Source organism: Henningerozyma blattae, chromosome 5, assembly GCF_000315915.1.
Source record: "Henningerozyma blattae CBS 6284 chromosome 5, complete genome".
NCBI classification, from domain to species: Eukaryota; Fungi; Ascomycota; class Saccharomycetes; order Saccharomycetales; family Saccharomycetaceae; genus Henningerozyma; species Henningerozyma blattae.
The window spans coordinates 101,778-127,394 of NC_020189.1; the positions used below are offsets into that span (position 1 = coordinate 101,778).

The 25,617-nt window shown below is 32.5% G+C and overlaps 10 protein-coding genes and 1 non-coding gene across 11 annotated transcripts; 3 read left to right on the forward strand and 8 right to left on the reverse strand.

The window, feature by feature from the left end:
* The first annotated feature begins 3,937 nt into the window (after positions 1–3,937).
* Positions 3,938–4,031, forward strand: TBLA0Etrna10K. Its single transcript is given in 2 exon segments — positions 3,938–3,975; positions 3,995–4,031. It is a non-coding gene; the product is annotated as a tRNA-Lys (tRNA).
* A 1,462-nt stretch (positions 4,032–5,493) lies between these two features.
* MRI1 (S-methyl-5-thioribose-1-phosphate isomerase MRI1) lies at positions 5,494–6,750 on the reverse strand (the record flags this gene model as incomplete). The annotated part of the gene is made up of 1 exon (XM_004180587.1): positions 5,494–6,750. One exon carries the CDS (start codon positions 6,748–6,750, stop codon positions 5,494–5,496), a length of 1,257 nt encoding a protein of 418 aa, XP_004180635.1.
* A 727-nt stretch (positions 6,751–7,477) lies between these two features.
* On the forward strand, positions 7,478–8,275 carry VOA1 (Voa1p; the record flags this gene model as incomplete). Its single annotated transcript, XM_004180588.1, has 1 exon — positions 7,478–8,275. One exon carries the CDS (start codon positions 7,478–7,480, stop codon positions 8,273–8,275), a length of 798 nt encoding a protein of 265 aa, XP_004180636.1.
* Positions 8,276–8,681: 406 nt separating this feature from the next.
* Positions 8,682–10,472, reverse strand: NOP7 (mRNA-binding ribosome synthesis protein NOP7; the record flags this gene model as incomplete). The annotated part of the gene is made up of 1 exon (XM_004180589.1): positions 8,682–10,472. The coding sequence occupies one exon, from the start codon at positions 10,470–10,472 to the stop codon at positions 8,682–8,684; it is 1,791 nt and encodes a 596-aa protein (XP_004180637.1).
* Positions 10,473–10,908: 436 nt separating this feature from the next.
* Positions 10,909–11,970, reverse strand: PCP1 (rhomboid protease PCP1; the record flags this gene model as incomplete). Its single annotated transcript, XM_004180590.1, has 1 exon — positions 10,909–11,970. One exon carries the CDS (start codon positions 11,968–11,970, stop codon positions 10,909–10,911), a length of 1,062 nt encoding a protein of 353 aa, XP_004180638.1.
* A 568-nt stretch (positions 11,971–12,538) lies between these two features.
* MDR1 (GTPase-activating protein MDR1) lies at positions 12,539–15,394 on the reverse strand (the record flags this gene model as incomplete). The annotated part of the gene is made up of 1 exon (XM_004180591.1): positions 12,539–15,394. The coding sequence occupies one exon, from the start codon at positions 15,392–15,394 to the stop codon at positions 12,539–12,541; it is 2,856 nt and encodes a 951-aa protein (XP_004180639.1).
* A 623-nt stretch (positions 15,395–16,017) lies between these two features.
* Positions 16,018–18,033, reverse strand: TEL2 (Tel2p; the record flags this gene model as incomplete). Its single annotated transcript, XM_004180592.1, has 1 exon — positions 16,018–18,033. The coding sequence occupies one exon, from the start codon at positions 18,031–18,033 to the stop codon at positions 16,018–16,020; it is 2,016 nt and encodes a 671-aa protein (XP_004180640.1).
* A 240-nt stretch (positions 18,034–18,273) lies between these two features.
* Positions 18,274–19,086, reverse strand: RRG8 (Rrg8p; the record flags this gene model as incomplete). The annotated part of the gene is made up of 1 exon (XM_004180593.1): positions 18,274–19,086. One exon carries the CDS (start codon positions 19,084–19,086, stop codon positions 18,274–18,276), a length of 813 nt encoding a protein of 270 aa, XP_004180641.1.
* A 590-nt stretch (positions 19,087–19,676) lies between these two features.
* Positions 19,677–22,889, reverse strand: TBLA0E00620 (uncharacterized protein; the record flags this gene model as incomplete). Its single annotated transcript, XM_004180594.1, has 1 exon — positions 19,677–22,889. The coding sequence occupies one exon, from the start codon at positions 22,887–22,889 to the stop codon at positions 19,677–19,679; it is 3,213 nt and encodes a 1,070-aa protein (XP_004180642.1).
* A 1,188-nt stretch (positions 22,890–24,077) lies between these two features.
* Positions 24,078–24,560, reverse strand: SNX3 (Snx3p; the record flags this gene model as incomplete). The annotated part of the gene is made up of 1 exon (XM_004180595.1): positions 24,078–24,560. The coding sequence occupies one exon, from the start codon at positions 24,558–24,560 to the stop codon at positions 24,078–24,080; it is 483 nt and encodes a 160-aa protein (XP_004180643.1).
* A 464-nt stretch (positions 24,561–25,024) lies between these two features.
* Positions 25,025–25,564, forward strand: HAP5 (Hap5p; the record flags this gene model as incomplete). The annotated part of the gene is made up of 1 exon (XM_004180596.1): positions 25,025–25,564. One exon carries the CDS (start codon positions 25,025–25,027, stop codon positions 25,562–25,564), a length of 540 nt encoding a protein of 179 aa, XP_004180644.1.
* Between the last annotated feature and the right edge of the window lie 53 nt (positions 25,565–25,617).

The window sequence follows — 25,617 nt, forward strand, 5'->3', positions numbered from 1 at the left end:
ACCTCACCGCGGGAAATGTTTGAATACAAAGCCTGTTTTCCTCAACTAGATATTGTTTGTTTGTTTGTGATTACCACAAAAAGGTTTAAATTCGTAAATTTTTAAACAATTGCAAACAACAAATTACCCAAAACCTTATAACAATTAAAATATTCTTGACTTGAGCCTAGGATCAATATTAAGAACGGTATTCCTATTAAAACTCCTCGAAGAAGTCTTCTTAGTACTTTTAATCGTAATCTTCATATTACTCTCATACAAAGCTCTCGAACAACTCTTGGAGAAGACTTGTTTGGTATTAAAACTCTTTCTGTTTTTGTGTACTTTATATGAAATTCCATCTAGTAACTTCCTTTTTGGGATGCATCTTGTTTACCTAATTTCCCTTACAATCCTTTCTTTTGTTTACCTTGTCCCAAAACTGATATGTATCTAATTAGGGTGAAAGGTTCCCGATCTGGCGATTCTCGAATTTTTTCCGGTGGTTTCGCGAAAAGACCCCACATGAAAAATTTGAAAACATCTTCTTTTGACAATACCATTATACTAATTTGTGTATCATGTAGGGTTGTTTTGCAAGAATGAGAGCTGAATGTTTCCTTTCCAGGGCATGACCTCACCCTATTAGTACAGTTACATCGCCTTCCAGCACGAAATTTGACCTGTTGGGATCTGTGAAGGATTATATTGGAATTTGCACGCTGTAAAAGGATAACATCAGGGCGGTAGAGGATTCCTAAAAGAGCGTCAAATATGATTGGAATAGCCTTTGTATGAAGACGGAAGATCAGGGTATTTTACGGTATGTGATATTTGTAAGGGCAATATCCGATTGATTTTGAGGCGTAACATAACCAGATTACATAAAGCGGTTCAATCTGTTTTGTTTTGTTTTTGTTTGTTTGTTGTTGTTTTTTTCATAGCGTTTGTTAATCATATATCTTGTTATTTTCTTTATTTTGTTAGATGTTATCCTTTGTTATTTAACCTCAATATAGATAGTTTATAGTGAAGCTCTTTGGTGTCCGTGAGGTTCCTTCTTTTTTTGGATAAAAGAGCTTGGATCTTCAATCTCCACCTGTCTTTTTTCGTTGGAAGGTGATCTACCTTATGCTATTCCTGGTCTTTCCTTCTATTAATAGAATCATGTCTAGTGCATTCTAATTTCCTTTATGTGGCTATATTAAGTCTTGGTATTCTCTTTTTTGTTTCTGACTGTTTCTATTTTGGGGTATAAATGCTTTGTGTCTGTATCATTTTGTAAACGCGGTCTTACTATTATTCTTAAAATGTAGTTACCTTGAATTCTAAAATTCAATTAGGAATAAACCTGTCGTGTTTATAACAACTTTGGAGAAGTAGGTGCGGGGATTTTTTTTTTTAGAATATTCATAAAGCTCTAACGTAATGTTCGAAAAACAAAATAAGTAATCCGATATTTTATCAGTTCGTTCACTCACCATAGCGAATAATTATGTAATCAAAACACACATGGCTCCTTGTTAACGCGTTGTGAAGCTCGTTTAACAAATAATACACATAATTATTTGTTGACTTTCTGGATACACATTCGCATAAGCAAACTCAAAATTACTAGACAGAGAGAGTTTTTTTTTCAATATTATTGGATAATAAATTTTGCACTAAAGTATAGATGAAAGTACACTCTCTGTAGTTTTGTGTATTTAAGATATATTTCAAAAAATGTGTTTTCATGATTTAAGAAGGCAAGAATATTCTTAAACATCTTTTTCATTTCTTATGACAGCAAATGTAAATCCTCAGTTTTGCCGCCAAAGTCTTTTTTCTTTTTCGTACGAAGGCATTTTGAAAGTTCTCGGATTTTATGCCAGATACTCTCGCGTTTCTTTTTTTTTCGGAGTTACGCTTTTGTTGTTGTTTTGATTTCATATGTAAAAATTTCCGTATTAGGGCATTTTTTTAAAAATAGCTTCATGCTTGAAAATTTCAGAATATAAGAGTTTTATACTTATATAAAACCTACCGATAAAAACGATTAAATATTATGTTTCAGTTTTGGAATTTAATTTCATTTAATTTTATTTAATTTTTTAATTTTTAATTTTTAATTTATTGTTTTGGAAGAAATGTAATTTTTTTCAAGAAATTAATTGTTAATATTTTGGTCAGCCTCTAAAAACCAAAAATTCGAAGATGTAAAAAAATTGTCTAATATTTACAAGAAAACTTAAACAAAAATTAAGATATCAAGAAAATGAAATCAATTTGTGCTTAAATGGATCTAAAAACTCGATGATATAGAAATATTATCTAAAAGTTATTATTAATTTTCATTCTATTTACCCAGCATGTTTACACCATCTCTACTTTAACCTCCAAAGGATATATATTTATAACACAAAAAACCTTTTAAATGATCTATAATCATTTCTTAAGACTCACAACAGCAGATTTCTTAATAATTTATTAAATTGGATATTCCAAGTTATCTGTGCTCCAAACAATTATTTAAAATGGACCAAGAAGAGTTATAAAACTAATAAACCAAAAAATACTATATTACTTATTCAACAAGATCTACAGATAGTGTCTGATACACTACTAACTAACTTTTGATGTCACAACATTTATATATCGTTTAGCTACTAAGGAGGTAGAAATAGAGGTTATACTGTTTTTTTGAACTGTTAGAAATATTAACTTTACGAACAATACTACATATAAGATCAGATATACCACTTTATTTTTTTATTTGAATGAATGAAAACTTTTTGTAAAGATTAATCAGCTACAGCCAATCTTACTTTAGAAGTCAATATTTACCCCAATGTAATATATTCTCATACGAAGAAAAGCACCAAGGGAAGAAAGTAAATAATAAAGAAGGAAACATGAAAATAATTCATGTTTACTTCTACTGCTCTTACCAGAGACCATAGGTATACTTTTACTCAATTGTGGTCCTTCCAATGAACATTTTTGACATCTTAAAAAGCCATTAAGATATAAAATGAAGAGTTTTTATCAGGAGGTGTTAGAGGTGTTATGCCAACTAATGTAAAAAAAATTGTAGATAGATTTTCAAATTTCAACTTTCTTTAATCCTATCGTTTACAATATATATGGACAAAAGCTAGTCAATTTAATACATACTACTGGGATTCAAGATAGTTAAACATTGTTATACAGTGTTTAAGATGTAAACACGATTACTTTATTTAGACATATATAGTAAATACTATAACTAAAACGAATATATTTCTTAAACAGTGTTTTTCGATATAAAAAGAAAAACAAATTTTAAACAATAAGTCACGTGATAAAAGTCTTTTACCACTTAATAGAAAATGATATAATCATATTCCAGCACATACAGTTATATATGAAAAAATGTAAGTTGACATTTCGTACTCAATTTATCATTATCTAATTTTAAACCTTTTATTACCTATCATTAACTCTAATAAACCATACAATGATTAATTGGCTATTGCCCAAGAGTATTGCCCTGATTGGGAAAATTTCTGTTGTAGACGAGATCGACTTTATACTCATCTACAAGGTGCTAACTAGAAATTGTACACAACACTGAGCAGCTGCTAGTTGCATCCCTGTGAATATCTGTTCGATGCATAATCTTTATTAGTTAGCCAGCATTACTCAAACTGTGTACTCCAACCCTTGCAAGTAAGTTTATAAACAGACCAATTAAAGTAAAATGGAAAAGCTGGCGTTGACCTTTGAAAAGTATTTAAAGGCCAGCTTTTCAGACTTAAGACATAAATTTATAGTTCTTTCATATAGTTATTTAGTTTAAGAAGAACAACAATTATATTCGTAAGTTCGAAGGATTAACTGGCGTTAAGTTAATAAGATTGTTAAGTTAGGTTTTGGTAGTTACTATTTAAATGTATCGTACTTCTAAGTTAGTTTACGAAAATTTTTGAAGAACTCATCCTTGTTAGCTCAGTTGGTAGAGCGTTCGGCTTTTAAGAAATTTCTTAAGCAAGGATACCGAAATGTCAGGGGTTCGAGCCCCCTATGAGGAGTTCTTTTTTGATAAATGTAAGGATCCTGGAGTGGTCATCTGATTGTCACATGATCCTGGAGTGATCACGTGGTAATGGCGTGACTAACCATGACGTATTAGCAAGCGTGACTAGCTCAAATAGTCACGAGGGAGTCATGACCCACATGGACTACTAGCCATAGTAGTCCATACGGTTGAAAACGTGATGTAGGATTAGTAAAGGTGTGACTTGTGATGACAAGTGAGGACTGGCGGCTGACCGGTTCGGGATGTGTTGGTAAGTCACTAACGAGAAATGATGAATATACAAAGAGGCGACCTTTGGTCGATGCTAGGACTTCTTGATGTACAGGAAGTCAAGACTCATTAGAGCAAGAATATCTACAGATAACAGTTAGTTAGATTTAGATTGATACTTATATTTTTCATATCAGATCAATAAGTAGTTATTGACCTTTACATCCTCTAACAAGTGTCACCGGGTAACTCAGAATTCCCTAGAGACACGTGCTATCCACGGAAAATACCCTACAATAAAATTTTTATTATCACGTGATATAAGCGGCTATTGATCTAGGTATGATATAGTCCCAATAAGAAATTTTTATAGGTCAAAATTGAATTTTTCAACGTACTACCATATAAGAAACAAAACAAAATGTATGGAAACAGAATTTGAAAGTTTGACAAATACACATTAGAAAATATAATATCAACAGAATAAATGAACTAAACACTGAAAAAAATAATAAACTTTGTCAATAAAGAGAAGCTTGACAACAAAAAGTTTTTATTGTTCTTATTCAAATATTGAAATATTGTGAATTAAATTAGTTTTTTTATAATCAAAAAGTAAGCAAGTAGGCTATAATATATTACAATAAGCAGTTGACCTTCTTATAACAGAACTAGATGAATAATTATTTAATTTTTGATTTTGAAAATATTAGTCATTATTTTAAATTTTTCATTAATGCAATTTGGTAGAAAATTGATTAATCTTTCAGTATCTGAATTTAAGTAATTATTCAATTTGAAGTGTCCCAGTATAAACCAATTCTATTGGGAATTCTCAATATATGTACTGATGCTATTACTTAATTTATATATTTCTCATCTTGAAGAGATTATTTTATACAGAAGTTCAACTATTGAATAAAAAATGTTTATAAAGTGGCCAAGTATAGATAACACCTTATAGTTGAGAAGGTTTAGTTCAGAATTGAAATATCTTTTCCTAAGCTTCGTTTTTTTTCCCCGTTGTCTAATTTAACCTTTAAGCTATTGAAAATTTCTCACAGTTATGAAAACTTTCATTAAGTAATAGAACTCTAGGGAGGTTAGATTAGGTAGTAGGTATTTTCCATTTTAAAAATATATCAGAATCTAGACAACAAAGCCGCAAGAGGTTATCATAGCTTCATTTCTACTCAAAATTTCATGTTGGCTAATTAAAATATATATGCTTGTATATTAAGATATTAAAATAATTCGTCTAGTTCAAACTTATCAGTTTTGGGGTTTCTAGTGAAGACACCTTCTTCTGTTACAATACCAGTGATAAAATTATATGGTGTAACATCAAATGATGGATTCCAAACATCGACATCTGGTGGAGCAATACCAACTTTATGAGTCATAATGCTGCCTGATTTTTCATCAATTAAAACTTCTTCAGTTTCAGGATGCATTGATGTACCAGTGACCAGTTTCATTTCATTTGGCTTACGTTCTTCAACAATGATACCATCACCGGTCTCAGTGACATTATCAATGGTAGTCTTTGGAGCTACCACAAAGAATTTAATACCAAATTGTTTACAAATTATTGCTAATTGGAATGTACCGATTTTATTAGCTGTATCACCGTTTCGAACAATTCTATCTGCACCAACAAATGCAGCCTTAATGGGGATTTTTGATGTTTTTATACGATATGCAATTGAACTATCTGTGATTAAAGTAGTAGGAATCTTATCGTGAATCAACTCATATGCTGTTAATCTACTACCTTGATTGTAAGGTCTTGTTTCCAGAGGATAGACATGAGTTAGTTTTGCTTTAGAATCCGAAAGAGCTTGTTCTGATGGCAATAACCCTACTTTTGATTGAGAATCATTCCATAAAGAACGAATAACACCTAATGCAGTCCCATAACCTGAAGTTGCCAATGAACCAGTGTTACAAATAGTTAAAACAGCAAAATCTTCATTAAAATTTTCAGCTTTTAAGGAATCCAATAAAAACTTGGCACCATTATTACCCATTTTTATATTATTACTTAAATCATCATCAACCAACTTGCAAACAAAAGTGAATAAAAATTGGTTAAATGATTCTAAGCTAGTGATTTTAGGGTCTAATGCAATCAATCTAATATCCTTTAACGCATTGGACAAATTAACTGCAGTTGGTCTACTACTCAGCAGGAAATCTAATCTTGTAAATAACTTAAACTTTATAGCACCCCAGTTTTGTAAATCGGACCCATAAATTGATGTTTCCAATTTATCCTGTGTATTTAATAAATGTTGGGTTTCTAACAAAACTGACAAAGCACCAACAATTGCAATAGCGGGAGCACCTCTAACTTGCATAGATTTAATCACAGCATAACCGTCTGAAATGTTATAAATAGGTAAGTATTTCGTAACATATGGTAGTAGCAATTGATCTAATACTTCCACAGAAATTTTTTTAGGGTTAATTCTGTTAAATCTGATGGCCTCTAAACTCATTTTCCCTATTTCTTTCTGTTTATTATCGTTAATGGACTCTGCTGAGCTATTATCAGTACTTTTATTCAATTAATGCAAGACCGTTAATTATAAAGTGACAAAATCAAGAATTTGCTAGTCATCGAAAATTTTTAGATCATTTTGTATTTTTCTTAAATTTTTCACTCGGAGAATAAATTATCAAAGAAGTCTCAGTAAAATGAGTGTCTTAAGAAAACGATAATGGGCTCAAAAAATGTATTGAGTACGTGATAATTTCGTGAGTATTAATATTTTAGTATTATTAACTTCAATTCAATGCCTAACCAACAATCTGCATTATTTATTCCTTGGTAATTATCTCCTTATTGTGTCGCTAACTTCTCATAATTAATTGGCTAAAAAAAACCAATCCCTTATATAAATATGAATATCATTTTACTTTTATATACAACGTAATTACAAATTGTTTTCTTCTACTACATTATTCTTGTCTTATATTTACATAAGTTTTCACGTGCCTGAAATTTCGCATGTCCTTGACCTTTTCGCTTTCGTTTTCGTTTCTTGGACAATGCAAGAAAATACGTCAATTTCAGGCTATATTACAGACATTACTATAATTTCAATATGTAAATGAATATAATTCGTATTTTTAATAACTCGAAGCTCAATAAACAACAACAACAATACTAATTCTAATACACATTTTGCTGTCACACCAATTATTAATATTGTGCTGACAACCATGAAAGGATTTTTTTTTACTTGTTATTTTTTACTTTACCAATCTGCTTTTTCTTTGGCTGAAGGCATTTCTTATGCTTCCTTTGGCTCAGAAGCTACAAATAACAAATATGCCACTTTAGATGAGCTGGTTGAGCATTCTACCAATGAAGAACCAGCTGTTATATTTCAATTCAATAATTACGATTTTATGCAAAACATCGCTAATCTTCACAATGACAACCATCGTTTCTTCAAAGGGTTCTTCTCTCATGGCATTGGTAGGGTTTACAAGACTGACTCATCAATTGAGCTGAATGAAAATGAACAATCAAATGCTATCTTTTCTGTTTCTGATATCTCAAGCAGTGCGTCTGAACTTTTCTATAACTATGAGTTGGATAACAAGAAAAACATTTTAATTAATTTGAATAATGTGGATTATGATTTTTCCTTATTGGATGAATTCATCGAATCTGCCTTGCTATTTGTGAAGGAATCTTTCGAAAATTACAACTTAGTTTTACATAATGCCAATTCATCATCCCATATTTCTAAAGGCACTATTGCTAAATCAATTAAAGAGGCTATTGAAAACAGAGTTGATGAAGATTCTTCCCCAGAAAATGATAACAAGAAGAAACATGACACTGATGAAGATATATTGAGTGAATTCTGGACGGAAGGTCTTTTGATGTGTCTAATGGTTTCTGGTTTATTGCTTTTCGTCTTGGTCATTGCTCTTCAATGGATTTCCAGCTTAGAGATCAGTTATGGTGCTTTAGAAAGAAAAGTTGATGACTTGAAAAAGACTAATTAATTTACAAGAGAAAATTACGGTTCAATTGAGATCGTCTATTTCCAATTTATAAGACTACTTCCCGCCAATCTATTTAGCATTACAATACCTTTTTTTCATTTTACATATTTAATTATTTTTTTCTTCTTTTCTTTTACATCTTGCTATTCAATATTATAGTTTTCTTTTAAGTACTTTAAGTACCTTATATATTTACCATATATAACCCACAAAAAGATACAACAATAATAGAACTAATATGCTTTCTTTACAATAATTAGAATTGAAATTTACTTTTTTAGATAATGTTTATTTTATAGTATACAGGCAAATGTAAAGTTAGATTACATCCAAAAAGTGCAAAGATATATGAGATAATCATAGAATTTATATAAATAAATACATTTAAAAGAAAAAATTATTATACTTACTTCTTATTCAATTTTTCTAACTTTTTCTTAGTTTTGGCAATTTGCTTCTTCTTCTTTTTCAAATTTTCAATCTTCTCTTCCTTCTTATCATTTGAATACTCCATCTTTTTATATAATTTACGCTGCTTATTACTCATCATAATCATCTTTAATTTCTTTTCTTCATCTTTATCAGTAGATTTAGACTTCCTCTTCTTATTCTTTGGTGTACTTGGTTCTTTATTAGTTTCTTTAGCTTCTGTGTATGTGATACCTTGAGCTTCCAATTCTAACTCTTTTTGAGCTCTCAAAGCTTCATCATCTTCTTCATTAGTTGCATCAATTTCAACATCTTCAGAATCTTCTTTATCTTCAATCTCAGAGTCACTTTCACTTTCACTTTCGCTGTTTTCATCGTCAGCAGCCTCTGGATTATAGCCGACTTTGTCACCCCATGGACTCAAATGTGGTGGTAATGTTTCACCAGGTAAATAAGCATTGGCTGGAACTAGCTCACCTTTATTAATACAATCGAAAATCCATTGTGGTTGAACATATGTTCTTCCAGCAATTTTATTCTTTAAGACTGGTCTATCAACAATATGATGAGTGACATTACTTAAATCAATTTCATTACTTTTTTCAATTTGATCTAATGCAGCTTCACTAATTACTTTACCACCACATGATAAGATCAAAAACTCAGCAATATCGATTGGTACTTCTCTACCGACGTAAAATATAAAATCAGAAAATAGTGAGGATGATTCATGCTCACTTGGCTGTTCTAAAATATCACCTTTGTTTTTATTATTGTCTTCAAAAGTGTCTAAATTAACAGTTTCAACATTAACATCCTCCTCGGTATCTTTAGCATTTTCATCACCCCTTTCTTTTTTATCAGCCTTTAATGCTGATTTTAAAGTGTCTGAGTCAATTGTGGTAGCCTCTTCAGTAGATGTACTAGATTCATTGTTTTGAGTTCCACGTAAGGGATTAGGTTCTTCATTGGATTCCAAGATATAAGATGACAACCCACTTATTATTTTACTTTTCTTAACATCTAATCTTGGTGGATAAACTAGACCATTGTCGGTATATAATTTGAATAAAACGAAATGCAAAAAGGTGGAATAAAATTCTAAGAAAGTTAGCATAATTCTAAAATCAACATCAGATGGAATATTCTCTGGAAATTTAAATGGTACAACCCATCTAACTTGTTCACCTCTAATATTAGCCTGATAATAGATACCTTTGATAGACACAAAAACTTTGCGAATTAAACGTTCTTTAGCAACATATGCTAGCCACTGGTTACAAAGAACTTGGGCTTCATTGGTTAGCTTAGCCGAAACCTGATCAGTAGCAGGTAAATTAGCAAACAAGAATAGCATATTTAAGGCATCATCCATATCTCTGATTGCATCCGGGAAACTTGGATATCTTTCTTTAATAATATGATCTAACTTATAAGTACTTCTATTTTCTTCTAATCTCTTAGCAGAAGAGACTTCACCCCTACCTAAGGCCCTGGTTAATTTCTTAGCAAATGTTTTATGTTCTCTGAATTTTGCCAAAACTGGTTCATGCATTAAATATTGGATATCTTTTGAAAAATAAAAAGTGGTGGGAGCTGTAGAACCTTTATTAGCCTTCTTCTTATTACGAGGCTCCCTTGGGTAAATACCTTTGAAAATACATAGCCTTCTAAAATCAGCAAGGGAAACTTGTAGTTTTCTAACAGCTTGCGTTCTTGTTATGAAATTCTTAGCGTTACCTCTTGTGTTCTTCTTCTTAATTCTCATTGTTGGTATAATAGTAGCTAAATAGACAGTGTTATTACTATAATAATTTAAATACTATAAAAAATATATTTTAATTTGAGAATTCTAGCACTTATTTGTAATTTTTCATCTATATTATTTAAAATATTTTTTTTTCACCTCATCTCATCGGATTTCGAAAAATTTTCTCGGAATAGTTGACGTCGCAAAATAAATCGAAAAAAAAAAATTATAATACAAATAAATTTGTTAATAAACTGGAATTACAAATATCCCTAAGTATTACCATGGTACCCTTATAATATAATATACAGATATTATGTTAAGTGAACTATATTGTAGAATATTCTGGTATTTTGGTGTATAGAAATAAATATTATATGGTGAGGCTACGTCAGTTTTTTATATGTTTACGTAAATTCTTATATTAATGTTATAATAATTAGGCTAATTATAATTAAAACCATCTTGAATACCTTTCGATCCTTTCTGCACGCTGCTTTTTCATTGTTTTGCTAATAGACCAACCATAAGCAATACCAATCAATGAGCCACCTAAATGTGCAGCGTAGTCTAAAGAACCCCATCTTAAACCACATCCAGCTGCATTCCAAACCATAGATGCCAGAAAGGCGACCCAAGCACCACCTGGAATTGGAAAGACGAACAGTAGAATCTTTGCACTCGGAAACAGATAAGAGAAACAACCTAATACACCAAAAAGAGCACCACTTGCACCAAGGCTTGGTCCCATCAGAGCTAAACGGGCTATCCTTGGGTACCATAAAGAAAATAACGAGCCAGCAATAGCACTATTCATATATAGCGAAAAGAAGTTAGAAACACCCAACATGTTTGCTAATGAGATACCAAATGACCATAATGCTAGCATATTGAAACCTAAATGCCAAAATTCTTGATGAGAAAATGAACTACCGATAATAGACCATTTGCTTTGAATATTTGTCTTTTGCAACAACATATACTTTTGTAAAAATTTCCAGCACCTTGGTACGTGCCATAACCCAAAGATAGCACAATTTATACCCAATAATGTATATACCAATTCACGTGGCCTAGTTCTGAAGTAAGTGAAGGGGGGCACATTGTTAAACAAGAAGGGGGAACCAAAATATATACCTATCATTAGACCTAGACCCAATATTGTAATTTTCCCAATAGAGTTAGAATTAGAATTCATAGAGGTTCTTTGGAATTGTTGGAAACGATTTAGTCTAATGTATCTATCATTAAAACCATGACCAAAATTTCTACAAAATTTAATATGCTGTAGTAGCTTGTTCTTTGATAAGATTTTAATAGTATTAACTTGATTAATAATAGAAATTTGACTACCAATTTTTGTGCTTCTTTTATCTTTTGGCGTTGGAAAAATATGTAAAGATGTCTTGCTTCTGTAGTTTAAAATTCTAGATTGAGATTTCCCTCCAATAAAATGAAGGGTTCTAAGAGTGGCATTAATTGGAGTAAACCCAAGTCCTGGCAATCTATTGAGCATCAGTTAATATTTACAGACAGAGACGTTTATTTTTTGTAGACTTTTCCCTTTATATTTAGCAGCCCTATCACGAATCTTATTAATACCGATATTTCTTTAAGATCGCGTTATGCTAAATTTCGGACACTTAGACTGTTAATGTTGAGAAATGTGAAACAAATTTATGTTATATTTAAAGGGATAATGGTATATTGGTGCTGTTTTATTTATATATATATATAAATATGCAAGAGGTATAATATATTTAAATATTTATAGAAAAAAAAAGATGCACAATCCTATTTTTTTATATTCTATTGAATTTTATTTTTTATTTTTTTTCATGTTACTATAAGGATATATGATTAATTATTTTTTTTTTTTTAATATTTTGATGTGTGATATGTGAGGTATATGATATGAAAATAAATAAATAATGACGTTAAAGTCGAAAAGTGGATTATTCTTGGTAAATATAGTTAGTTAGTACTAATTGAATTTTGGTATAATTGTTAGAAGAGTAGAATAAGAAAATTAAAAATTGAACGTCCAAGGTAGTTCCAGGAAGAAGTAATATCATCAAATATTCTCAAGCTTCAAACTCCAAAAGATTATGAGATTCATCTGGCTGTTCAATATTCTCTTTCTTTGTAGGAATATTTAACAACTTTCTTTCAGGACCTTCGCTATCTTCCTTTTCCATTGTCATTTCTACCCATGGACTATCTAGTAAATCTTCATGTTCTTCCTGCAGCTCAGAACTGAAGTCATCCAAGTCTTCGAATCTATCATCCCTGGATGTATTGGCAAAATTACTAGTAGTTTCTGAATGACCTGTAGTATGAATTGATGCGGCTGCACTCTTGGTAGTAGCGACTGAATCAACACGACGACGAACTTGGGCTGCTACTCTTCTACCATCTGCTATTATACCATCAAACATGCCTCTTAAAGCTCTATTCTTAGATGGATCTGCATCGCAAGGCTCATCTACATGTATAGATTCTCTTAAAGTACGACCAAAGAATATTTCATATGTTTCATCAGCTAAGATAATCATTCTAAAAGTGGCCACATCGATTGCCTTTGGATGAGCAGGATCCAAAGCAGCATTATGCTTAATGGATTCAAATTTCTTCTTTTTAATATCATCTTCTTCATTATCAGATAAATCAATTAAATTAAAATCTTCCGGCAGTTCTAAACTTTTTGCGTATTCAAAAGATCTCTTTAAGAAATTACTTGCAGCTTTTAAGTAGCGTTCAATTTGCTCATTTTTATATTTTTCTTCATTGATTGTTACACCCGTTGGCAACGTTAAATCTTCCATAGAATTTAATGAATCACCATTTTCTTTAATGATGTTGTCAGCAATATCCATTTCTATAGTTTTCAAAGTTAAATCATCAACATAGATTCCAGATTTCCAAGGAGTAGTTAAGAATAATAACGCCTCTGACATTTGTAAAACTTCTTCACGTTTTAATTCTCCATCTTTGTCTCCATCAAATAATGAAAAAAAATAAGTTAATAACTCCATCAAATCCTTAGTAACTAATTTATCTAAACCTGAAATAACATTATTCAACGTCAATTCACCTGCTTCATTTACATCCCAATCGTTGAATAGTTTATGTAAGAAATCATTCTTTTGTTGAATGAAGATTGGATCAGTATCATTACTTGTTGGTTTACACCAATCACAAAATTTACCTAAAAATTGAGAAAATATTTCAAAATTCATATTTGCTGATCCTGTACCTAAACTAATTTTATATGTTTCCACACTCTGATAAAATATTTCATAAATATTTGATAAATCTGATTCCTTTAAGTGGAAAGTCTTAGGCATTTGACGAACTTGAGTTTTCTTAACAAATATTTCAATATTTTCAAACACCCTCTTTCTATGCTTATTTCTTTCTTGCGACACCATTTCATCTGTAATAATATTAAATTCCTTAAATGCAGTAACTAATAATTCTTGAAACTTAGTGATATGTTTAAATTTAGGATCATCTGAATCTGGATGTGCACTCTCATCTAAAGTTCTGAAATAATTTTTCAAGATAGCAATAAACATACCATCTTCTTCAGCTTGTAATAAATCTTCTGAATTAACTTTTAAAATAGCTAAAGATACCTGGAATAATGTTCTATAGCCATTCATGAAGAATATATCCATGATTCTAAAGGCAAATTCTAGCGGCATTGAAGTGAAAAATAATGATAAAAACCACGGTAAGGATACTACAGATAACTGGATATCATTTGCTTCGATATGATCCCATAATTCAGGTAATCTTTCTGAAACAAGAGTTTCAAAAACCTTTTGATCCAATAAGGTACCATACATTGTCTTTGAATAATAACCAGGGACAAAATTTTCACATAGAGTAGTTAAACACCAAAAAGCTTGCTCTTCTGTCATAAATATTAATAACCCAGCTGCCACAATATTCATAGCTTGACAATAACCAACATCTGGATTTTTCCAAGAATATGCAGTTAGCACGTTTCTTAATCTTGAGATCCCTTCCTCCTTTTGATATGCTGTATACTCTGGTAAAGATCTATTCAGATCTTTTTCAATCTCATCGATAGCCCTGGATTTTTTGCCCTGATTTTCCTCTAAAATATTTTGATATTCATCAGAGTTAGCATAACGTAAATATAAAGCACCTGAACATAACTCCCATATCTCCCCTCTCATTCTATTTGGTACACCGACTCTAATTAATTTTTGAAATATATGATTTTTCACTATCGCTAAATTCAACCCATTTTCCTTAAAATAATCAAACCATAGTCGTAATTTCATCTTTTCTTGAGACAATTGAGGATTCCCTGGATATTTATATTTCTGGCCTAATCCAGCCTTTGGAGTATTAATATCTGTCAATTTCAAAACATTTTTATTAATTAGAAATTCAGAGTAACAAGTATCTAAAAATGATGGTAATTTCTTTGCTACAGGGATATTTTCTTTTAATTTATCTTTCAATAGATTACAAAACTGTTCTGATCTATAACGCAACCCCAAGAATTGTATTAATATCTTTGTACCATTATACAATGTAACATTTAATGCAAATACATATGAAGTTTCGGGAGCTCTCTCCACTCTTTTCACAGTGGATATATTAAGAGTCATATCACAGGAATTCTCATCAAACGTGTCTTTAAAGACCAAAAAATGAGGTGTCAAATATAATTTCCCTGAATATACATAGGCCATCGTTTGACCAGATTCTTTCCTTGCATGAGCTTTGCTAAAAGCTCCAACGAATGATATGTCTGCGTTCGTGTCATCTAGAATTTTCTCATCAGGGGGAAGTCTATATTGTAATTTGAAACGTTCATCTCTAGTCAATGCAGGGGTGAAGCTTTCTGCAATCCTATCAAAAAATGGAACTTTCTGTTGTAAGTTCCCTAAAAACGACATGTCTTTTGAAAATGTATTAATTATAAGTAGAATATAATATATAGTTGATCGAAAAACTATCTGTCTGGTATACTTCTTGTAGGAATGTGTATCGGTATGTGTGCACGTAGTATTTTCTCCTTCTATAAGCCAATTTCACTCCATAAATAAACCTAACCCAGACTGGCGTGGTCTGAACAAATAAATATTTACAATTACAGATATGAAATTCTTTGGACTTAATTGAACAACTAACTGATTGCTTAAATGACCGTCAAAGACAGTCACTCCTTTGTATATAGAATCACAATGAAAAAAACGGTGGAATTGGTTACCCTGGATGTTTACGGAATACGTTACCTCTCTGTGACAGTTTTCCTGACACATAGGCTTTCTCGAGCGTCTGCAAATCTACGCGAGATCTCGCGTCGCAAAAGATCTTGAAAGCGATCGAGTCACATATATTAATATAAATTTATAGATTTATAAGTCCATAGATTTATAGATTTACAGAGTTTGAGATTTATAAATTAGATGCAGTCAATTATGGGAGTATGTGTGTTATAATTAAATATAGCCAAGATGTAATAATATATGATATCTCCCGGGAAATAAATGTGAATACAATATGAACATTGAAAATTTTACTTATCTATAGGTATGTCTTGCTCAATAGCATCTGCAATAATCTGCTGCATCATGTCTGTCATGGTCTGGTAATCATGTACAGGGTCTGCACATTCGTAGATCATACGAAGAGTGGAGAAATAATGTGTTTTGAAGAATTTATCGTACGTTCCCTGGTTAATACCATTCAACCATCCATGAGCCAACGGGTAGAAGAATAATCTAGCGTATGGTTTGAAACGGTTTAATTTTGTCTGTGGAGCATTTTGTAATTTCTTCGATTTCCAAGTGATCCTACCTTCAGAAATCTCTTCAATTCTATTATTACTCTTTGTTTCCAACAATTGACTTTCATTTCCCTTATCCCACGGTAACCTGTTCGTAGGAAAATCATAGCTTGGTTTCAATACCATTTTATCATCTATTCCACGCAATTCTCTAGCGGCTAATCCCAAAGAACTGAGTATAGAAAATCTTTGTTGTAAAGAAAGCTCAGTAGTGAACAAAAATTTGATAAAGTTTACCGTTTCTTCAGGGACAGAGGATACGATGGTTTCCAGCGTATTCATTCTCCATTGTTCAAAATTCTTCTCGTCGATATCATTGTTTAAGCTGGCAATCATGGCGAATAATGTAGAGCTATAATACTTCACTTCTGTTCCGAAATCTTTCTTTTGTCTAATTAGTTTGATAGTCAGCTTTAACAGCCTCAGTTTACTTTTACCCCTATTCTCATTCAACAATTGAAATTCTTTTACTAAATCTTTCAAAAATACTATATCTCTTCCATCGTCATCATTTTCATCGTCACTATCTGCCGTGTCATCTAGAGATAAAATGTTGATAGCTGGGATAAGTTCTTTTTCAGTATTATTTGCAATTGATTGAGTCTCTTCTTGAAGTTTAACGAAATCAATATTTTTTATATTTGTATCTATGCCTTGCAAATTCAAACTAGGAATTGTAATAGTATAATCACTTTCATATGATAAATCTCCATTAGTAACAATCTTAGCTATAAACATGGTTCGTTCACGTATATCTTTATCTTCACTTGCTAATCTTTTAGTAACAGATTCCAAGAAAATAGAATTACATGATATCTTTTCTCGATGCTTATTATCCATTAAATCATTGAGAATGATCACCAATAGTTGGCAGATATTTTCATCCTTCATGGGATCAATTTCTTTAAACCTGTTTAATAATGAAATCATTATGCTAGGCATTATAGATTGGGAAATAGACTTAAGTACACATTCTTGGAATATTAATGATTTAAATTTATTGAAGCAGTTTAAATCAAAACAATTTGTTATGGGTAAATTCTTTAGTATTTTAAATATCTCTTCCATGTTTCCCTTAGAGACCTTATTATCTAAATACGACAATAAATATTGGTTAATAATTCTGTTCTTATTGATGGATGAAGCTTTTTTAATCATTTCAATAAAAGCTTGAAATCGAGATTCATTTATTAAAAAAAATCCTTCAAATAATTGTATAGGGGAATACACAGGATGGAGCGATAACATTGATACTAGTAGATCTGAAATTATTGATAGATCGTGTATTTCTTCAACGTTAAATACGACTTCCCATTGTTTGCATAATAGTTTCAAATATGAAATAATATCAATATCTTCATGAATTAAATTAAAAATTTTACTACCAAAAAATAATGACTTTAAATTTCGTAATTCAATTGTCAATTTAAAGGTATTATTTTGAATAAAATTTAAAAGACAATCAAACCTTTCATTTAATAATTCCACGATGATATTTTTGTAAATTCTTGATTCCTTGGGTGAATCTTTTGTTAAAATAATTGTAAAATTAATCAGTTGTGAAAATCCAATAAGATTTGAAGAGAAAAAGTCTAATATGATTGATTTGGTAGAATTTCGAAGTGAAGGATATACTGGTAGATAATTCTTTAAGAGAGATAAAATTTCTGGTAAGCTTAACTGAGAACCTTTTTTTAATATTGTTGTTATAGCTTCATTAATAGTATTATTGTCTTTATTTTTCATAATAAAAAAAATGCCAATTAATTATAATAAATACTTAAGTTTAGTGTCAATGCTTTTAATTCATGATTTATCTATAAGGCTTAATTAAAGCTTTCTTAAACTTATTACATGTATCTAATTTTCGCTTCAAATGTAGAGATGAGATTGAAATTCCAGTCCGATTTTTGAAAATTAACTAATTTTAATGAGAAAAGTGAAAAAAAAAAAAAAAAAAAAGAAAATATATGTATTGAGTTGTACTTAGGATTCAGTAAAATATATTAATTTAAATAATGAATAAATTAATTCATAATCATCTTGAATATTTAGAATAAGCTCATCATTCTCCAATTGAAGCTTTTCAACCCATAAATATTTCAAGGGATCCAAATTTATTTGGATCAATTTACTTGTCAAAGGATCTTGCTCACGCCTTATCATAATAGAAGGACTAATCTCAGTTTTGAATGTAACTCTAAATGGCTTAAGAATATTACGCTTATAATCTTTTTTTGATGCAATAACTAATTTTTGTTCGATAAAGCTAACCAATTTATTTTTATATATTTCAATAGCGTCCTTTTCTATGGATATATCGCTTAAATTATATTTTCTAACAGATGAGTGAATTATTGAAGGGGGGACCCATTGATATTTTCCCTTGATCTGTTTTAATAATACAGCCTCACTGTTAGCCAAATAAGAGTTTCTCCCCTTTTTATTTTGAAAAATGGGAAAGACTAGTTGCAACTTATTCATACTCATATCTACTGGTAGATATTTTGCTTGCATTAACAATTCCTTTGGTAAATGAGCTTTTGATATCCTATCACGTCGTATTGGAGAGGAAAGGAGATTTGCAATGGGATTATTTTGAAGGTCGAAATTTGGTAAGCTTGGTTTCACTAATCGTTTATCGTTATCATCAATATTGAAATCTTTAGTAGGTAACAAGAGCTTCTTTTTCTTACGAGACCATCTTTCAAAATGTGTTAATAATGGAGAAAGACGAACAGAATCTTTAAATTTAAATGGATTTGAAATATTTTTCTTAAAACTTTGCGTAATCCTCATTATTTAATATAATTAGGTATGTTTGGACAATATTTATTGTTTTGTTTCCCTTTTTCTTTATCAACTTTCTAAAAATATATTTCTAATTTTTTTGGTCGTTTCGTACAGCGTCAAAATTATATAAAATGAAGAAAATAGTGTGTGTGTGTGTGTGTGTGTGTGTGTGCTAAAACAGTGATTTAAAATTAATTAAACAAAAGCTTAAATTTAACTGAACTAAAAGAGAAAAAAAATCATTATATAAGCCAATTAATCTTAATTTTACGAATTTTTAAAACACGGATATATTTAAATCATAATAATTGGTTAGAGAGTTTTTTGGAATAGATAGAATATGTAGAATTATTATTTTTATATTTATATTTATATTTATATTTATATTTATATTTATATTTATATTTATTTATATATTTATTTTTATTTTTTTTTTTATTTAGTCTTTTATTTTACGTAAATACTTTATTATTTTTTATTATTTATATTATCATTATTATTAACAAGGGGAGCTTTCGAACATTTATTAGTTTATAAAATATTCAAAAAATTCGATTTATCATGTAGAATTAAGTTTTATTTTATAAATTAATATATCATGTAGAAGTAGGTTTTTTATAAATTGATTTGTTTAATTTAATAGATGGTGGATTAATATTATCATCATCTGTCTCTTGAATACCATCGGTCATCAAAATACCATTACCATATGAAGCGGCACCTTTTTTTGAAAACATTAAACTATTTAAAGAACCGAATGAGACATTTTTCTTGTGTTTTCTAATTGGTTGAACTCTTGGAGAACTCAAGTTGTGTGCACTATTACTTTTAGTTTTATACATAGCATCCCCCAATTTACCTTCACCATTCAATTTTGGAGACAATGGTGGTTGTGGTGAAGTTGATGCGCTTGATGCACTTTGAGTTCTTGCTAAAGATTGTAAGTTTGTACCGGCAGTATCAGAATTGGATCTAATTAATGCAGGAGCTACAATAAGATGTTCAGAAGGTGTTACCATCAAACCAGGAGTAGTGACATTAGATTGAGATTTACCTCCAGATTTAGTTGTAGTACGTGAAACTTGTTGCATTAAGTCTTGATAATTTGGAGTAGATGAAGATGAACTTGGAACACCGGTATATGAAGTGGATGTATGACCTACTGGAATTGCAAAATAACCACCATTACTTTGATCTGATTCTTCACCTTTAGAAGAGCTTAGTATTATGTTTGGAGATACAATTCCTGGTGTTGGATATACTGGATTTTGTTTGGAACCTCCTATATTTAAGTTTTGATTCTGAGAACTAAATCCAACTTGACTTAAACTTGGTGATGCCTTTTTAGAAGTAGCTCCTGTCATCATATTATTTGTTGTGCCTAGTGAATAAAGAGGAGAAGTCTTGGAATGATTATAGGTCATTCTACCTGCCATGGTTATCAGATTACCTTTATCATCAATAGCTGGGGTATTAATATTTGCTCTTTGGAAAGACCCGTTTGGATCCAAAAATGGTTGAGTTGGAGCAATTTGAATAAATGTAGGTCTTTCTCCGTTATTATTAGTATTATGATGATGAGAAGTTTGTTGTTGTTGATTGTGGGTATTATGATGATGTTTCAAATATTTTTCTTCAATGTATTTCAATCTTTCCTTTGTAGAGTTATAAGAGGTCAATGTTTTTAAATCTTGAATCCATTTTTTAAATAATTTGCGTTCTTCTTCAGTAGCATCTGATGGTAATGAAAAAGTCCATCTAACAACTTCTGAATATTCATGTTGTTGTGAAGCATAGAATTTGGTTAATTCGGTGTTACTTTTAGAGATGACATTTTGATTTTTTGAAGAATTGGAGGAACTTTTCAAAAATTTATGAATCTTGGATTTACCAATAATTTTTTGAGCTTCATTAGTTGTTGCAGTAATTTGTTGTTGTAAATTACTATTGGAAGAATGAGTTGTAATCAATTTATTTGGAGTTACCATATTTGTAGAACTTGCCTTATGGGAGAGAGATGAAGGTGTTTTAGATTCATCCAGGTTAACTATAGGTTTCCCCTCCAAGACAAAGGAAGTATCGGTAAAATCAGTTAAAGTTGAATCATTTAACGATATACTTAATAGAGGAACGATAGAAGATTTATGATGAGGAGTAGGAGTAGGAGTAGGAGTAGGAGTAGGAGTAGCAGTAGCAGTAGCAGTAGCAGTAGAAGTAGCAGTAGAAATAGAAGTAGTAGTATTAGTGGAAGTTGTATTAGAATAAGAAGGATTGGATGAAGGATTAGGTGTGACGGTAGTATTGTTTGTGGAGAAGAAATTTTTACTTTCAAATTTATGAAGATAATTTGCAGTTAAAACAAAGAAATTTTTTTGTGGTTTGGATTGTTTTCTAAAAGAAGACATTTCATTTAAATAACCTGCTCTAATACATTTAGACATCTTTGATTTCATTTCAGGATAAACAATATCAGCTAGATTTCTCTTTCTTGGGATTGGATCAGTGGATTTCCAATTCATTAGACAAGTTGGATGATAACTTACGAATTGATCCCATTCAATTGCAGGAGGTTTTGAACAAATACCATGTTGTAATTCATGACACAAGTTTTTAATCATGAGACGAGCTTCTGAATCCATTAGACCGGAGAAACGTTGTAAAATGTATTGGATTCTTGAATAGATGATTTTTTCTAATTGCATCCCTGCTGATTGTAAATTTATATAAGCTTCTTGTAAATAATTTTCTTCTGCCAATTGTCTTTTCAATTGTAAATCCAATTGTAATTTCAACAAATAAGGGTCATGTTTTGGTTTAAAATTATTTTGATAATGTAAATGGTTACCATTTGTTAGATGTGATTTATTCATGAAACGTACTGATGAAGTATATTTGGATAATAAATTGTTGGTAATTTTTAAATGTGATTCCAAATTTGTTCTAAAATCATTATGTAACAGTTTCACTTCTTTAATCTTGTTGGTCAAATCCTTTTTAACGACTTCTAATTTGGGGATCAAAGCAGTAGTAATTTCTTTGGCAATCTTGTATTGTTGATTTGCCATGGAACAATGATATTTTTTCAAAACAACTTGAATATCTTGAATGGAACCTTCACCGAAATTCATGAAACCTGATGCAGCAAAGGCAGTTGGATGTTGATCATCTTTACCAAAGGGATCGATAATTTGATTTGTTGTATCATCCAAATCAGTCAAGAAGGGAAATTTCACACTGGAACGTAATTGGTTATTAATTCTTGCAAATTGTTCTTGAGCAAAAGCTACTTCTCTTAAATAGGCGATCAAAGATTTCAAAATTTTCTTCCATTTATGGAATCTATCAGCTAAGATGATGGTGGGGTATTCAGCAACGTATTTCCCATCGTATAAATCGTTTGTATCAGATGCAGTATTGGGGATTTGATTGGGGATTGGAATAGTTGTGCATAATGGAGAATGGAAATCTGATTCTTTGGAGAATGCAAGTTGTTGTAGCCCATTTGTGTTTGCGAAATTGGCCACAAATGATTCAGTTTGTGTGGCAGATAATTTGTTGTTGTTGTTGTTGTTGTTGTTAGTAGCTGCAGTGGTACTTGTTGTGGCTGTGGTGCTGGTTCCCAGAGTGATTGTAGTGTTTTTGGTTTGAACTTTTTCTAAGGAGCCAGTAGATAAACTATCGGAGTTTTCCACAACAGTTTCATTTTTGACTTGGTCTATTATGGTAGCATTATTGGAGGATTCTCTTTGAGAAGCTTCTACGGGAGCAGACACTTGAGGATCGTGAGTTAGAGTGAAATAATCCGACATAAAGTGATTATGCTAAGGGGAGGGGGGAGCAATAGTGGACAGCAATAGTGGACAGCAATAGTGGACAGCAATAGTGGATAGCAATATTGGATAGCAATGCTGGATAGCAATAGTGGATAGCAATGTATTCAAGTTTGAATTATTTTTTTGTTAGTACTTTCGATATATCAAACCAAGATAGAGAGAATGATGATAAAAAAAAAAATAAAAAAAAAAGATATCGAAGATATTTTATATACAACAGTTTAGGATGTTGTTTTTGTTGGATAAATAAACAAAGCCAAGATAAACACAAGCACTCGAGAGTTAATCCGACAATTAAGTTTTATTTTAAATTAGTATAATAATAGAAGTAATATATTTCTTATAATAATCGAATTTTTTTTTCTGGTCGGGTTAGAGTATGTATATGAATGGATGAATGGGAAATTCCGAGCCATGGAATTTCTAAGCCGTTGCCGTTAAGAATTTGAAAAAATGATCAACAATAAGTTTCAATGGAAACTTTTTTTTTAATTTCTTTTTCCCTTCTGGTTCAGGAAAATAGGAGGATTCGTGCCTGAAGAGGAAATTATCAGAGCCAATTCGGAGCGAAACTTGAGCGAGATACGCCGGAATCGGGAATGTTCGGATTGCCTTGAAAAATGTTTTAAATTTCTGGAATAGGCAGGGAGGTATAGCTTATTTTTATTTTAGTATGATGATATGTTGTTTAATTTCGCGCGGGGTACAGGAACGGGAAATGGTTGCGTAGTGGAAAATGTATATGTAGCAATTAAGTTTAGGGTAAGTGGTAATATTTCGGTCTGGCAGTTGCAGTTGCTTTTGCAGTTGTAGTTGCAGTTGCAGTTGCAGTTGCAGTTGCAGTTGCAGTTGCAGTTGCAGTTGCAGTTGCAGTTGCAATTGTAAAGTGTCAATGTTTACCCCGGAAATAGATGACAAGTATTCTACAGGCACCAGGACAAACTGGACATAGTGCCATTAGGTTTACCCCGCCCCTTTGCCTTTTGGAAATGAAATGAAATAAAAAAAATGGGGAAAGCTTGCTGTGTGCAATGCGGCTGAGAATGGTAATCCGTAGGCATATTATATGTTGGTAGTATTTAGAATGGTTAATAAATATAAATATAAATATATATATTTATTTATTTGTGAAGGAAAACGAATTGAAACGGGTCATATTTTTGCTCACGAAAAATGATCCTTTTCGATAAAACGGACCAGTACTCTTGAACCCAATTGTAGCAAGGGATGGCCAGCGACATTTTTCAGCCACTTGTCCAGACCTCGTCTACGTTCTTCGATGACGTCTGCATTGAAGCGGTTGTTAAGCAAGATCTTGCCGGGGAGTGAAGGAATGGTTACTTTGGAGATTGGGCCATCGGATAATTCTAGTTCTTTCAACAACAGTTTACGGAACAATTCGAAATCGCTGTATCGTCTTCGAATGCGAGAGATGCGGCGTGAAAAACTTGGCAGGTTTGTCTTTGTCACGACTTCGTAATCCGTGTACATGGAGGAGTCTCTATTATCGGCCAAATGTGTGACTGGGCTGCATACTTCGATTTCGAGAAAGTCTTCTGGCTGGGAGTATGCTGTGGTGGAATTGGATTTATGGGCAGGAGGTAGTTGTGTGCTTTCTGTGGTGCTGAAGGCTTGGAAAGTTCGCATGGCGAGCGGGTACATGTTTTTTCTACTTGTACAGTGTGTGTTTTTTAGATAGCGGTTTTATATTGGTGAGTGAAGCCGTGCGAGCGAGCGAGCGAAGCGAGCGAAGCAAGCACGTGCTGCGAACAAGGGGCGGGGCGCATAACTTAACAGAGTGTAGTGAAGTGCATTGCATTGCATTGCATTGCATTGTCGGGTTTTAGGTGGGTAAACAACCCGAGCAATAGAATCAGAAGAGGCATTATGAGACTCAGTACTCCTTTGACAACCGAGTGTAAACAACGACACAGCAACACCCTGCCACCATATTGCTCCACCCAGAGGCTAGCCGCCCAGCCCACCACCGCCCGTGCACCACGCACCACCCGCACACCACACACCCACGTGATAACCTCCCGGGTACCACGTGACCGCGCGATAAGATGCCCCGATCGGGATTCGAGCCCGGCATGCCGGCGTGTATATAAATGTGCTGTGCATGCCGCACATTGTGGAGTATCTTGCCAAGCCCCAAACCTCCACCCACGCCCCACCCACGCCCCACACACACCCCAATGGACCACCCCTCGTCACCTGACCCGGCCGCCACCTCCCACGTGACTGCACTGTCACACACACACTCCCACGCCTCGCTCACGGCACAACCTCCACAGCAGCAACCACAGGCGTTGGTGCCGCCACATGCACCGCCCAGTCTGGCCCGCTACTGGGCCGCCCAGCTGGCTGCATGGCAGGACCCGGCCCGTTCCGCGGAACAGCCCCCGCCGTTGCCGCTGGCACGGATCCGGCGTGTCATGAAGACGGCGGCGGAACAGCCGCGGATGGTTGCAGCCGAGGCACCACTACTTTTCGCGCACGCGTGCGAACTTTTCGTGTCGGACGTTGCGCTGCGTGCAGCCGCCGAGGCCTCGAGACAAGGCCGGCGCACTCTGCAACGGGCCGATGTCCAGGCAGCTTTGCTGCAGTCGGAGATGTTTGACTTCTTGATAGACATTGTGCCGAGATGAGCCGGATGAGCCGGATGAGCCGGATGAGCCGAGATGAGCCGTGAACGAGCCGA